The sequence below is a fragment of the Gorilla gorilla genome, chromosome 7 (assembly GCF_029281585.2).
Source record: "Gorilla gorilla gorilla isolate KB3781 chromosome 7, NHGRI_mGorGor1-v2.1_pri, whole genome shotgun sequence".
In the NCBI taxonomy this organism is placed as follows: Eukaryota; Metazoa; Chordata; class Mammalia; order Primates; family Hominidae; genus Gorilla; species Gorilla gorilla.
The window spans coordinates 138,950,517-138,966,109 of record NC_073231.2 but is presented as its reverse complement, the minus strand read 5'-3'; the positions used below and the strand labels follow the sequence as shown (position 1 = coordinate 138,966,109).

At 45.6% G+C, this 15,593-nt stretch overlaps 1 protein-coding gene across 7 annotated transcripts in view; it reads right to left on the bottom strand.

Moving 5' to 3' along the window:
• Positions 1–6,881: 6,881 nt before the first annotated feature.
• Positions 6,882–15,593, bottom strand: part of LOC101148708 (thyroglobulin) — a 218,394-nt gene continuing 209,682 nt past the window's right edge. For all 7 annotated transcript variants that reach the window (XM_063709519.1, XM_063709517.1, XM_063709516.1 and 4 more), the window contains 3 exons: positions 9,828–9,962; positions 8,114–8,304; positions 6,882–7,102 (listed from right to left, as the gene is read on the bottom strand). In XM_063709519.1, the coding sequence (XP_063565589.1) occupies positions 6,984–7,102; positions 8,114–8,304; positions 9,828–9,962 (445 nt within the window). In that variant the 3' untranslated portion in view covers positions 6,882–6,983. The remainder of the gene's footprint in view (positions 7,103–8,113; positions 8,305–9,827; positions 9,963–15,593) is intronic.

Sequence of the window (15,593 nt, the reverse complement as noted above, 5' to 3'; positions counted from 1 at the left end):
CTTTACTTGCCTGTGTCTCCCTCTAGACTTGGGGCTCCTCAAGCATAGGGAGCTTTAATCATTGTGCCTTCAGCACCAAGCAAGGGGCCCAGTCCAAAGTGATGAATGAGCTCAACAGAAGTAGATTCTGGTCATGAAAATGTCTTCTAATTATTGTTCACCAATTTCTAATTATGCAGAGCATTTAATTCTCTTGCTTTTTAAGAACCTCACAATACTGTTAGGAGAGGAATTAGTTATCTACATTTTCCACGTTAAGCTAATGCCCAGATTGGTGAAGGGGTGTGTTCTGAATCATCCAGTTGGTGAGAAGCTGAGTCAGGACTCAAAGGCCTGTCAGGCTCCAAATATCCATATTCTTTCCTTTATATCCAAAGCCTTAAAGCAGTGATATCACAAACCTGGACAAGACCATCAGGATATTATAAAAACATGCAAATTCCTTGAAGATATATGATAAAGACACAGAATTCAAGGAATTGAGAGAGAAAAAAAGAAGGGAGGAAGGAAAGGAGGGAGAGAGAGAAAGAGGAAAGAAAAACAATTATAAAGTCTAGATAGAACAATAAGATGCAACATAATATTACATATATTATATAATATTACAATGTGATCTTCAGGTAAACAATGTTCCTCTTTAAATGCCCAGGGGTTATAACATGTACTAAGAGAATACAAACTATGATTTTAACCATGTTGCTTGGCCTGTAAACTATATATGTAACATTGGCAGACCCCAGGTATTAGTCAGTTCCCCATGGGTGTTGGTTAGGATAACAATACATATATATAGCCTTAATACAGCAAATAAGGTTAACTGGCCTTCGGCTGTTGGAACTGACCTGTGGAACAAAGCTCAGAAGGCTGATTTGAGACTGCAGGACAAAGTAAGTCTAAGAGTGTGGACATTAAAGAGAAGGGGTGTTAAGGGATGAGGCCAAAGAGGGAAGAAGGAGGGGTGGGGGTATAAGCATGGTGCCATAGCTTGAATGTCCCCTCCAAAACTCATGTTGACATTTAATTGCCAATGTAATAGTATTGAGAGGTGGAGCCTTTAAGAAGCCTTCATAGTAGCCCTCATGAATGGATTAATGCTGTTGTCGTGGGAATTATCCTGAGAGTGGGCTCCTGATAAATGGATAAGTTTGGCCCCACTTCTGTGTTTCTCAAAACTCGCTTCTGCCTTCTGCTAGATGCCAGTGCCATGCTGTTGAACTTTCCAGTCTCCAGAACCACAAGCCAAATAAACTTCTGTTCTTTATAAATTACCTAGTCTGTGGTATTCTGTTATGGCAGCAGAAAATGGACTAAGACAGATATAGGTATGCTCATCATTTATGTAGAAAGGCAGGAAATAATTAGAAAATGTATGGAATACAAAAGAGAATTTTTTTTTTTTTAGAATTAAAAAGAAATCTCAAGAAGGAATAAAAACGTACTGTTGGAAGTATAGGAGGTGGGTGGTATAAGTGAGCTAAACCCTCATTTTTCTCCGAAAGGAATCAATAGGTCTAGATAAAGCTGATAAGTCACAAACAGAGGTAAACTCACACTATCTAGACTTCTGGGGTGACTGAACTAAGATGGGAACTGTTAGAAGAAGTTGCTTCTGGAAAATAGATTTATGGCAGACAGGAGGACCACATAAGACATTTCCTAAGTAGAAGTATTATTTATTTGAACCTTTAGGTTTATGAGTGCTATATTACATCTATTTATTCTAAAAAATTTGGGAACAGGAATCTGCATTTTAATCAGCTACTCAGGTAACTTTTATGCTCTCAGCCCTGTCTTGGAACCATTGTCTATGGCTTTGGATGGCCTGGGAGGGGCTGTTCTTGTCTCCCCAGCTTCAGTGAGGACCTGGGGAATCTCTGAGCTTTGGGCATTTCTGCTGCCTTTGAAAAGGGGCTTGGAAGCTGGGGAAGCTTGCAGGGTTACTTCATAACTTCCCTTTGAAAAGATCACTTGCTTCATCTTCCTGTAATTCCTGGTTGCTTCTAACTCAGGAGGAAGTTGACCCAGTCTCATGAGTGAGCTCCCAGATAATTTCTTCATTTTGTTTCTTAATTCATGCCTTGCAGATTGTGAATATCACTCTGGTTCTCGATGCGAGGTGATGTCTCATTCACCTGTTGACTTTTGGTTGACCCTAAGCTTGATGTGGGTGTACTGTGACCTTCCTGTCCTTTAAAGATGGAGAAAAGAGATTATGACACCTTTACAGTTGCCCTGATGTACACTCATGTTTGCCCATTGCAGTTGGGAATGGGTTATGCAATCCCATGTGACTTCAAGAGGAATCTCTGCAACACATGAAAGATGCAGTGGGAGTCCAGAGCCCAGAGTTCTGGAAGCTAGGTCTGAGAGGGCTGACCGTGGGGCCTGGGGCATTACCTTCCCCTACTTGTCTTAATAGGAACTCTGATTTCCTGCAGCTCACACACCCTAGCTATTGTAGATTGTCTCTTCCGCTACAGGTTTCTGAAGGTCGTTCCAGGATAGGACTGTGATCGCCTGGCCTCTGGGTCCCTCCTATTTCCCATCTTTACCTTTCTCATGCATTGGCACATAGCAAGTGCCTCAAATCCATGGTTAACTTCAAGATCTTTGTGAACAGCACTTTGCTGTTTTCTGTTCACATATATTCACACCCTTAGTCACCAGGGTGAATCTGCAAAGTAGGCATTATTATTATAACAGGATGTTAAAATGGTGTGTTTTCAAAGGCTGAGAACAAAATAGCAGGCATCATCCGGTGGTGCTAGACCATACGTGCAGGGCTTGCAAAGGGGCGGTCAAAAACCAGTTCGCCAACATTAGCCCATCACTAAACTCTAATGTGAAGGAATATGAACAATTTGTTTTCAGGGCCAATGCTGGTTAATTTAAGGGGTGTTTGTATTATACCAGAGTAGACTTTTTATTATCAGAAAAATCATAAGCTAGGTATATGAGGTTTGGTCCAAGGGCAGGATAAAATATATATCTGCACAGGTATAGTGATGCACTCGTTTTCTATGGCTGCTACAACAAATTTTCACAAATTTATGGGCTTAAAACAACACAAATATACTGTCTTACCATTCTGTTGGTCACAAATTCAACATGAATCTCAAATGGGTGAAAATTAAGATGTCCACAGGGTGCAATCCTTTCTGGAGCCTCTAAGGATGAATAATTTTCCTCTCCTTTTCCACCTTCTAGAGGACACCTATATTCCTAGCTTCATGGTCTCCTCTCTCTATTCCAAAGCCAGCAACATCAGGCCAAATTCTTCTCATGCTGCCATCTCTCTGGTCCTCTTTTCTGCCTCCCTCTTCTACTTTTAAGGACCCTGTGATTACATCAGCATCATCTGTGTAATTCCAGATATTTTAAAGTCAGTTGATTAGCAACCTTAACTCCATCTGCAACTTTAATTTCCTCTAGTCTTAGTTATCCCATCTACCACAAATGGAGAAGGGTGGGAAAGAAACAACATTGCTTCCAGCTTGCACCTTGCTAAGCATTGCTCACCCAGTGTAATTGAATCTATTCCACAGGTGAGGAAACTGCAGAACAGGGAGATTAGGAGTGGTGTCCGCTCTTGACTATGCATTGCAATCCCTTAACGCCTGGCCCCATCCTCCAGGGATTCTGATCTAATTGGTCTGGGATATGGTCTGGGCGTTGGGAGTTTGTGAAAGTTCCCAGGTGATTCCAATGAACGGTCAAGGATGGAAACCACTGGGCCAAGGAATTACTCCAATTCATCCAAACACCTGGACAAACATGGTACTACAGCCCAGCCTACCTCACTTCAAAGTCCCACTAAGGGGCTGGTGGAGGAGAAACCTCCTACCCTTTTGCTGGAGGGAATTTTCACTTTAACTAAAAACAGACTGTGATTAAAACCAAAGGAACAGAGCTTCAGGGGTAGAATATCAAGCACTGAATTCCTGATGGCAACACAAGAACAAGCTTTCCTTTCGGAAAGAAAAATGAGACAGTGTTCAGAGGACAGAACCTCATATAGGGCATGAGACCTTGATAAATGACATTGCTTTTATTTTATTTCTATCATTATTAGGGCCAGACTATAGAGAGGGCTATGCCGGAAGGACCTTCTAGATACCTGAAGCCTCATTCCAAAACCCACAGAGGCCCCTTCTTCTTCCTCCTCTTAGAGAGTCTGATTTGAGGGCTTTCCCATAGCACTGCATCAGCCCAGCCCCCGCCCCTCCTGGACATACTGTCCAGTCCCCAAGCCCTGGGTCCCATAGTGGTTTACATTGTGACCCCTCCAAAAGACACATCTAAGTCCTAACCCTCAGTGCCTGTTGATGTGAACTTGTTTAGAATTAGGGTCTTTGCACATGTAATTAAATTAGGGATCATGGGATAAGATCATTTTGGATTTAGGGTGGCCCAAATCCAATGACTGGTGTCCTTCTAAGAGAAAAGAGAGGGAAGTTTGATGCACAGAGAAGAAGGCCAGTGAGGACAGAGGAAGGGATCAGAAGGCAGTAATGAGCTAAGAAACACACTGGCCACCAGCAGCCACTGGAAGGTGGGAGAGAGGCCTGGGCTGGATCCTCCTTCAGAGTCTTGGAGTGGGAACGGCCCCAGTAACACCTCAATCCAGGGCCTCTGGTGTCCAGAACTATGAAATAATACATTTCTGTCGTTTCAAGCCACTCAGTTTGTGAAAATTTTGACAGTAGCCACAGACAACTGATAGAGGTCTCATCCATCCCCCAGTCTGGATACCACAGGAGACCCAAACACAGTGAGAATGCAGAGCACTACCTCCTGGAGCCATGTCTCCTGCCCCTGTCTGAGCCCCCAGATCCTGGAGCCTTACCCTGGATTAAGGGTACACCAAGGAAGCACCAGGGCCATGACCCCTGATTCTGGGAACTCGAGAGCACCTCCAAATACAGCACATGATTTTCAACCCACACTGCACTAAAGGAGTAAAAAGGTGCTTGAGGCCAACTCCAACCCGGGGCCATGCCAGGAGAGACCCAAGGATGGGGAAATGGCCCCAACTCTCATAGTCTTGGGGGCATCCATTGTCTACCCAATAACTGTCTCCTCATTCATTGCTGCTAAATGCACCCCAGCTTTGTTGGGACAGCAATATGTCCTACTCTGGAGGATAAGTCATGCCTGGTATAATTGGATCACAGAAGGCCCTTTCATCCCTCACTGCCAGTGATGGTTTAAAAGGGAGCATATGGTCAGGCGCGGTGGCTCACACCTGTAATCTCAGCACTTTGAGGCGGGATCACTTGAGGGCAGGACTTTGAGACCAGTCTGACCCACATGGTGAAACTCTGTCTCTACTAAAAATACAAAAAAAAAAAAAAAATTAGCTTAGCCAGGCATGGTCGTACATGCTTGTAATCCCAGCTACTTGGGATTCCTTGAAGCCGGAGAATCCTTGAACCCGGGAGGCAGAGGTTGTGGTGAGTCAAGATTGTGCCATTGCACTCCAGCATGGGCGACAAGAGTGAAACTCCATAAAAAAAAAAAAAAAAAAAAAAAAGGAGCACATGACTTAGTTCTAGCCAAAAAGATGTAAGGGGAATTCTGCTGAGAACCTCTGGGAAAAAACTTTTCCTCCAAAAAAAGAAAGAAGCACTGGAGGGGAAAGCCCTTTAGCTCCTTCCCCATTTGCCTCCAGCATGAGATGCTGTTGGGGATTATGTGCGATGTCTGGAGCTGTGGCAGCCATAATATGTCAGTGAATTGAAACACCATTCATGCGCTGAAGATGGCAAAGAGGATGGTTGGAAAGAGTCTGGGTCCTTAATGACATCACTGAGACACTGACCAACCCTGGGACCATCTACCTATCGAGTTTCGTTTGGTTAAGGCCTTTTAGTTCAGTATTTAGGTGCTTTCGCTGAACCATCCTAACAGAGCCTATAATGCAGGTTGGAGGCTAGTCAGGGCTTTCAGTGCTATCAGTAGGTTTTGTAGGACACACAACGTGGCCCTAGGCCTATATTTTATAGTCCATACAGTGCATGGAAACAGAGAAATGGGAAAACCTGAGTTGGACTCTGATTCTCCTCCTCTTCACCATGTGAATTCAGGTATAGTGTAAGTCTTTCTGAGCCTCACCTTCCACATTTCCAAGATAGGACAAAAATCTCAGCCTACAAATCATCATTAATTTGCTCTGAACTCAAATAACATGATGGGTATGAATGCATTTGATGGCATGCCATCTAAGTGAACAAGACTGTTAACCAGCTCCACTTGCTTTTACTTCGGGTGAAGTGTGTGTCCATGTGTGTGTGAAAGGGGGTGGAGAGACAGAACGTTTTAACCAGAATATTTGCCTTAAACGTGTGTCCCTCAGGAGGGTGAACATTGCTTATCCAGGAATCCAAATCATCCCAAAGTTGGGGCAATTCTATCACCTTGCACCAACCCCCTCTCACATTTAATCAAGTTCCATCAGTTCTACTTCCTCCAGGGCCTGTGGCTCTGTTTCTTGCCCCAGCTCCATCCTCACTGTCTTGCTTCAGAGTGCATTGCTTCTCGCTGGACCATTGCACCCATTCCAGTTGGTCTTCTACCTCCACTCTGGAACCTTTGTGAGTGAGTCTTTTCTACCACTCAGGTGGGACTTTGCCACCTGGGGCCTGCTCTTGATGGATCCCCATTTTTTGTGTCACTGTTTGCCCAGCATTCTCTCCTTCTGGAGGAGCAAAGTCCTTGTTTCCCCAGCACCCAGCACAGGGCCTGGTGCATAACAGATGCTCATAAACATTTGTTGAATGGAAACAGCAGCCTGGGATTCAAACCTTAGAAAGATTATTAAGATATAGTTGGTGTTACCCACGAACTGCCTTGGATTCACACATTAGAGTCAACAATGCTTCACCGCATGTAGATACTTTATTGAAGGTAAGTGGCTATTTTAGAGAAAAAGATGACCATAGTGGGCAGCCTCGGGTGAGGTTTTTGGGGAGCTCAAGGGCTGGTCACTTGCTGTAGCTCTTAGAGCCTGGTTCCTGGAGGCTTAGGAGATCTTCTCTTAGCCCAGATCCAGCCGTCAACTCCTCCTCTTCACTCTCTGCTGACTGCCCGCCCTTGGCTCCATCTGAAACAGAGGGGCAAGGAAGGTTGGTCCAAGCCAGATTAGGACTTCTCTTCTCGTCCCTTCCTTTTGTCCCAAAGAGACCCCAGCCTCCAGTGGACATTTCTTGCTAATGCCCTTTAGAGGGAATTTTCCACTGGCTGAGGTGCCAGATGGGTCTCCTGGCTATAGGGACATGCTAAGGGTATGATGGTACTTGGATTTGTTGTCAGCAGACAGACACTTGGCCTTGGAAGCTAAAAGCAGAGTTGAAAATCTAAACTATAGCTGGACAAGATCTCTTCCCTGTTTAATGGTCCACTCCCATTTCTCTGTACCTGAAAAACTCCTGTCATTCTAAAAACCACAGCCCAGCATCACCTCTCCTGGGTACCCTTCCTAGAGCCTCCAGGGAGGAGTGAGTCCTCCTTCCTCTGGGCTTCTGCTCACTCAGACACAGATTTCCATCATGGCCCCAGGAAAGCTGAGGGCCATCCCCTGGGTTGTGTCACTCACACCCGCTATTCCAAAGCTTCCTAAGGGCATTGTGTTTACTCTCTATTCCCAGTGCCTTCATTATGATTTCTTTTCTCTCCTTAACATCTCTGCAACTGGAAGAGGTAGAAATGCCCACTTTTCCCCTGGCTAGAGTTACCTCTCCAAGATTTTCTATCTAGGACTTCAACGACTGTGAGGATGAGGTTCAAGACACTCCCTTCTCTTCCCATACCAACGTTCTAGGCTGGAAGCCCTGATGTTGGTTCACCATTCTACCCCCCACAGACCTTCTCTCCTAGTCACCCCACTGCCCTCTTCCTGTGCCTCCCTTTCTTTTCCTTCCAGCCCTACATCAGAACAGGAGGCCCTTGGCAACATGGAGCTCCCCAGACCATGAACACCTCACAGGAAGGGGCTGTGCCATTGGCACTGGTGACCCCTTGGCTCCAATGCGCGCAGCACAGGTCTCATGCAGCGAGCACAGCAGATGCTGAGATCAACACCCAGCTCCCTCCACTTGTCCCAGGGCTTTGCTACCTGCAGATGCCTTCAGAGACGAGATGTACTTGGACCAGAAGGAGCAATCGGCTTTCTTCAGGCCCTGTCGATTGGGGAGCAGCGCACTGAACTCCTTGTAGTTCTCTCCACCAGCACGGGGTACAAAGTCAGGCCAGGGGGTTGCAAATGTGGGTACTTTCCGTGAGAACTCATAAGGGTAGTTGGGATTTCTGGGCAAATGAGAAGAAAGAAATATCCATGAGGGAAATTTGTCTTTCCTTTCATCACCTGAATCACTTCCCACTTGCACTCGGTATCTGAGGGATAATTCATGTATCTGTAGGTGTCAAGGCTGCATGTGAACTCCCCAAATCTGGCTTCTGGGGTTGTGATCTTGACTGCACTGCAAAGCTAGCACTGCAAAGCTAGGCCATTTCTGGGTGAGGAAAGGTGTTAAGGTCATGACCTGGTAGCATTACCCAGGACCTAGCGCTGCCCTTCTGTCTTTGTGAATGGTCAGGAGATCACTGTGCTCTTCTCTTTCTTGATGTCCTCAGATCTAGACACCATAGCTAGCCTTTGGAATGTCCTTGCTTGTCCAAGGCCCAGGCAGGAGGGTGAATCTGTAGGCCAGCTGCCCCATAAAGGGGATGTCAGACCTGTTCGGATAAAGGCTCCTTCCCAAACTTGCTGCCCAGGCCCATCTTCCGGCATGTCCTGCCGTGTAGCCCAAACACCAGCCCTGCAGCCATCTGACGTTTCCCAGATAAGGTGTGTCCTCTCATCCCTGCTGCATTTGCCCAGACCTCCTTTCCTGGAAGTGTCTTCTTCTTCTTTGCTTATATAAATATTCTATTTATCCCCCAAGGCCCAGCTTAACTGTGACTTCCTCAGTGAAATATTTTCTAAAACCCTAATTACAAGAAATGTGTTTTTCTGCTCAACTCCCATAACAAACTGCATAAAGCTTTATTTTCTCCTGCTTTGAATTATGGTTCATTTTTGTGTTTTCAGACTATTAGTAGCTGGTAGCTGGGTCATGACTTTTGCACCTTTTTATCTTTCCAGGGAACCTAGCACAGTTCTAGGTAATCAACTCACATCAGGCAAAAAGATAAAAGGAAACAGGTAAACTACCATGAAGAGGAAAGAGCAGGAACCAATTCTGCAGGTGGGGACAGCGAGTATACTTCATTGGACTGGAGTACAGGCAGGCAAGGAGAGGAAGAGCCTCAAGGTGAATAAAGGAGGGCCCTGAGCATTTCAACTTAAGCTGAAAACCCAAGGCACTGGTATTCCCCTCTGTGGAGAGACAGTGGCTCTCCTCCAAGTGGTTTTCCCTCCAGGAGACATTCGACATACTTGGTTCTCAAAACTGGGCCGAGGTGGGCACCACTGGCATCTGGTGGACATCTAGAGGCCAAGGATGCTGTTAAACATCCTACAATGCACAGGACACAGCCAAGATTTATCCAGCCCCCAATGTCAATAGCACTAAGGTTGAGAAACCCTGATCTAGAGTCATCAAATGCAGCTGGTATAATTAGAGCTTTCCTTCATGAAGATTAATGTATGCAAAAGCAGTTTTGGCTAGGAGGGGGTGACTGAGACAGGGAGGCCAGTGGCTGGTGATTATAGTGTCTATGGAGGAAAGGATGAGTCTATCGATGCAAATTGGGCCTTTGCGTTCTGCTTGAAGGAAGGGGGAGGAAAAGCACAGTGACAGAATTCTGAACAAGTGGCCCAAAATTACCCTGATCTGATGAAGTGGGAAAAGTACTGCATGATTTTCAGTGACAGGCTCTTCTCCTCCAGAGAAAACTGCCCCTCGTAGGCTGGGTAGAAGGGAAGCCCAAAGGCAAACTGAACATCCGCCAGCAACTCCAGGCTGAGAAAACAGAGGAAAAGCAGCAGCAAAAGGTCAAGAAAAAGTAAACTACTCAAAAACACAAACACACAAACAAAAATATTTCTTCCAAAACCAAGACTTTCCCTTCTTTATATCATATCCAAGTATCCTGTTTAGGGCCCAGTTAAATGGAGATTTGTCTTGGCCTAAATTTAGTCCAGTGGCCCCTTGCGGGGAGATCCATGGCATGTCTGTTGCTAAAGTGAGACCAACACTGAACACTGAAGTCTCTGGAAACAATGCCTGCGAGAAACCTCCCAACACAATGATTTTTGGGTCATATTCTAACCATGATACTTATGGTATCACTGGATATTGGTGTTCTTCTAGTCACTGAAAAAGCAATAATGAAAGTAGCTTGTATTTGAGCCCATTCTCCACGCTAGCCTGTGTTCATATACAACTCACACTCTTACGACTTTTCAAGGAAGACATTTATCCGTGAAGCCCACCGCAGCACAGTTCCTGGCAAATAGGAGTTATTCAATAAATACATGCTAGACTAGATTAGATATCTAGGAAGCAGCATCCTGGTAGGAATAATGACTTGGAAGCCAGTCCAGTGGTGTGAATGGCCTGGGCTGGAGCTGGTGCTGAGGAGCCTGGTACATGGGCCATGGAGTGAGCACTGGGAAGCAGGGAGAGTGGTAGAGTGGAAAAGCCAGGATGGATTTCACCACTGCATAGTAAAAAATCGGGCTTTGCCCAAAGAGAGGTCTGGACTTTGCCTTTGGCTTCTGGAAGGTGAGTCATACCCCACTGCCGGTCTTGTTGAAGCTGTCTTGTTTCTCAATCACCACACTCCCTCTGCGGTGGCCACAGAGAAGCCAGGAGGCCCGGGGTTAATAGGCGCCCCCCTCCTCTTTCTTCCTCCAGTGATATCTGGCCGACTTTCTCCCCACCGGGGCTTAGTCCTTCTCCTCAGTGGGATGAAAGGTGCAACAGCCTGTTTCTCGGGAGGCGCTTCTGGAAAACTGGCTGTATTAATTCTCTATTGCTGCCCTAAGAAATTACCACAAACTCAGTGGCTTAAAACAACACAGATTACTATCTGACAATGTCTGGAGTTCAGAAATCCAGGATGGATCTTAGTGGACTAAAATCAAAGGGTGAGTGGGCTGCATTCCTTCTGAAAGCCCTGGGGAGAATACTTCTCTTGACCATTCAAATTTGTGGCAGGATTCAGTTCCTTGAGGTAGAGGACCCAGGCCCCCATTTTCCTGCTGGCTACAAACTGAGGGCCATTCCCAGTCACTAGAGGCTGCCGATCAGAACTGCATTCCTCCATCCTCAGTGGCCAAGTCCTTCTGATGCTGCGTTTCTTTGGAACACTCCCCTGCTTAGAGCACTCATGTGATTAAATTGAGCTTACCAGGATAAGCTCCCATCTCAAGGTCTTGAACCTTAGTCACACCTGCAAAGTTCCTTTGCCATGGAAGGTAACATAGTCACAGGTTTCAGGGTTTAGGACTTGGACATTTTGCGCGGGTATAACTGTTACTACAATAGCCTGGTCTACTGTTTCCTCCAGAGGAAGTTGCATTCCAAGTATTCTAGTGAACAGAAATAAACTTTAAAGGCCAGAGTGCTCTGTTGAAACCCCAGCTCAGTCACTGACTAGTGTGCAATCTTGGACAAGCTGTCTAATGTCTCTGGGTCTGAGTGTCCTCCTCTGTAAAATGGTGACACAATTATGCTTACTTCAGATGCTGAACGAGGTTTAGCAATAAAATATTTTTAATCTCTCTGACCCAGTTTCTGGCTCATATACTTATTTCCTTTTTGATTAACTGAGAGAGACACCTGAAAGCTTAAGAGTGGGAGTCCTTAACTTGTGGGAGGTTGGGGAGGTCCCATTGCAGGGTTTTGGAGATCCACAAGTTCCCTAAAATTACACATAAAATGCTGTTAAGTGTATAGGTGGATCTCTCTTGAGAGATGTTTCATATCCTCCATCACATTCTCAAGAAGGTAATGATCTGATAAATATTTAATAATCAGCTGGGCGTGATGGCTCATGGCTATAATCCCAGGACTTTGGGAGGCCAAGGCAGGTGGATTGCTTGAGCTCAGGAGTTCAAAACCAGCCTGGGCAACATGACAAAATCCCATCTCTACAAAAATTACAAAAATTAGCTGGATGTGGTGCCGTGTGCCTATAGTCCCAGCTACTTGGAGGGGTGAGGCAGGAGGATCACTTGAGCCCAGGAGGTTCGAGGCTGCAGTGAGCCACGATTGTACCACTGTACTCCAACCTGGGTGACAAAGTGATATTCTGTCTCAAAAAAAGAAAAAAGTTTAATAATTGACTCTCTGGGGGAAAGGAAATCCTATTTGTAATATTTGCCAATTTTTACAGTGTAAATACTCCCACCTTAGCCAATTTCAAAGTGATATCACTGAGCATGGTGCTGGGAAGCAATGTGTACCACCAGCTCTCGTGAACTTGTATGAGCCAGCTCCAGGCCACCACTGTCTGCGACCTTAGAAAGGCCACAGAGCACTGCTTTGGGGGAAAGTCCTGGCATTCCAGCCCATCCCATCTGTTTAATTTGAGAGCCTGTTGTGTATGAGGATTTCTGCTCTGTTTTTTCCTTAGCAGAGCTGATCTCTATCAGGATGCAGGAGTTATTTTGAGCAGTTTAAGGGACATCTGGAGGAGGCACAAACAGTGGAGCCTCTGAAGAGGGAATCTGGGAGTCGAGGACCAAGTCCTCGGTGAATCTGGGCACTGGCTGGGAGTTCCAGGACCCTCTGGAGGAAGAAAAGGGGATTTGGATTCAGCAGCAGCAGCAGAGGAAGACCCAGAAGAACATGCCAGGGTCTGACAAGGTAAAAGGAAAGACTCTGAGTGGCCCTGGTGCTCGCAGACTTGGGGTAGGCAGTTCATGTGTGCTCATGTGGCTTCATTGCCCTGCGCTGTGTCTGATCACTGATAAATCATAGGCCCAGACCCGTGGCAGCTGTGTCAGTATATGGTCAGCCTGGAGGCGTTTAGCTTTTACTTGTCATCTGCTGTTTTTGGTAATCACATTGCAGTGGAACTTGCCCCTCATCTGACAGCTGCTCATCCTATGCCCAGGGCCAGATCTGAATCTTCTCCTTGTCACATGGAAAGGCAGACTTTGGGCTTGGGAAAGCTACCTGCTCAAGCTGGGCAAGCTCTGTGCAAGTCCCACTTCCACTGCTGAATCTCGAAGCCTTGGTTTTCCTATCAGTAAAATGGGTCTGATCATCTCCGTTCAGCCTCCCATATGGTATATCGGATGCTCGTAGATCGAGTGGGTGTAAATTCCTTTAAAAACTATAAGTTGCCACTCAGGAAGAGTTAAGGTTGCTGAAGTTGATAAACTTACATTTAACCAGACTGTGGAAAGAACTGACCAGCCACAGAGCTCTGCGGATGACTCTGTGTGTGTGTGTGTGTGTGTGTGTGTGTGTGTGCATGCTTTTTGTTTCAGTTTCAGGATTTGAATGCCATCCAGTGAGGACAGTGGCAAGTTAGAAAAGGGGTGTTGAGACTAAGACCCTACTCCGCCCACAGTTGCCGAATGCCTGCTGTGCACCGTCCTCTGGATGGATGCTGAGGCTCAAAAGGTGGCTGTTCTGCTGAGGAGCTCACGTTCTAACAAGAAAGTGCGATCAACCACTGCTTTTCAAAAATAAAATGTTGTGAGTTGTACGATAGATAGGTAGGTATCTATCAAGTGATAGAATTACTTACCAACTACCATAAGAAGAGAGAGAAATGAAATACCATTTATTCCAGGCAAGAAAACGGAAAGGAGTTTATGGAAACCGAGAGAGAGGAGGCCGCGGTGGACTTGTGCTTGGACAGATGAGTAGGGTTAGTGAGTGGATGAGGTGAGGAAGGGCATGTGGGTAGTGACTCAGCACTTGTGCCATCACGGAGTGGGCTCTGTGCTTTGTATGGAGCAAGGAATGACAAGGGGTATGGCGGAGCACAAGGAGAGCCAGGGCAGGTGGGGGCTGGTGCAGCTGGCAGAAAACAATCCCAAAGGCACTGGCCTCACAGGTCCTGCTGAGAAGTGCAATTGGAACTTTTTCTAGTCCAGAAAAATCCAAAGTCTGAAAAACCACTAAACTGCATGCTTACTAATGTCTACTGGACTCTAATTCTTCGAAAGGTGTGACGGCCTAGACCAGAAGAATTGACGGTCATGTTTTAAAAGGGCTGGGAACTCTGGAGGTTTCTTAGCAAATGAGTTGTAAGTTGCATTTCTTTTGGAAGGATTACTAGAGGTGTGTGGGAAGAAAGACTAGAACTGAGAAATCCTAGGGTCGCTGCAACTGTCCAGGAAAGACAGAACCTTTTCACATAATGTCTCCAAGTTTACCTGTCTGCCACACTGCTCATCATTAATCCTGCTGGTGCTGCTGAGGACCTGCAGGGAGGCTAAGCCTGCACCCCAGCGAGCCAAAAGCCTCATTTCAGAGATGATCCATTGCACAAGTTCTCAGCTTCCAGGATCAGGAGCCATAATCCATGAAAGTTTGGGCTTATCAGGAAACAGGATGATGGAGGTACATCCATTCAAAGAGATGCACCTGGCAGTGGATTCAGCTGGGGAGGTGGGTTGAACCTGGGTTCCCCTTATGATGAGGTGAGGGTGTGAGGAAGGATCTTTCTTGACAGAAATAAGACACTGTTTTGTATGGAGAAGCCATTCTGCTGATAATGGTGTGAAGAGGACTGTGCTGGAGATGGCACAGCACAGATGGGCATTCGGGCCCATCTGAATGGACTGATTTGAGAGCCTGCGCTTGCAGGGATTTCAGTCCCTGCTCTTCTGTCTGTCTGCAGGAAGTCTGTTGACCTCATCCCCATAAAATATACTCCCTTTTTTTATCCCCAGCCAGCATCTTTCTCGATAGCTTCCTCCAAAGGAAATTAGGGAACAGGGAGGAAGGAAAGTCCCTTTGCTTCCCAGGCTTTTGTTTTGTTTTGTTTTTTTGTTTTTTTTGTTTAGAAGCTGAGGAAGTATTAAATAACTTATGACTAGAAGCTTATAAGTGTGCCTCTCTTTGGGCAAATCTAATATGCAAAAGTTCAGATTCTGCATGTGAATTAATCAGGAAGTAATTATTTGCTTTCCAAATGGCTTGTGTTTTACAAGAGAATTTGCTATGCAATCCTTTAAAAATAAGCTCCCTGATGTACGCTAAATAGTGCAGTCCCACCCCCCGGCCCCAAAGGAGATATTTGCTGTAGTCCCCTAACTTCCTAAAGCTCAGCAAAGCTGTATGATATATTGTTTCACAGTAGACTCAAAACTTTCAACTATCTTGCTAGATTAACCTGAACATTTTATTCCCTCCATAAAGTATGATAACGGTTGTCCAGAAAAAAATGAACTTTGCAGGCCCTAAACATGCATCCTCAATAACTGTGTTGTGTGCTTACCAAGACCCAACTGTTTAAGTCATTGTATTTGTCATTGTGATTTTACATCTAATTGAATTTATTGAATACCATGCAGATACTCCATTTTCATGGATCCCAGACTGGAAATAATAGATCATGCACTATGTTTATGGTTTTGCAAGAAGTTCAAAGGCAGAACTCCAAATAGCATTTTCCAGCTTAAC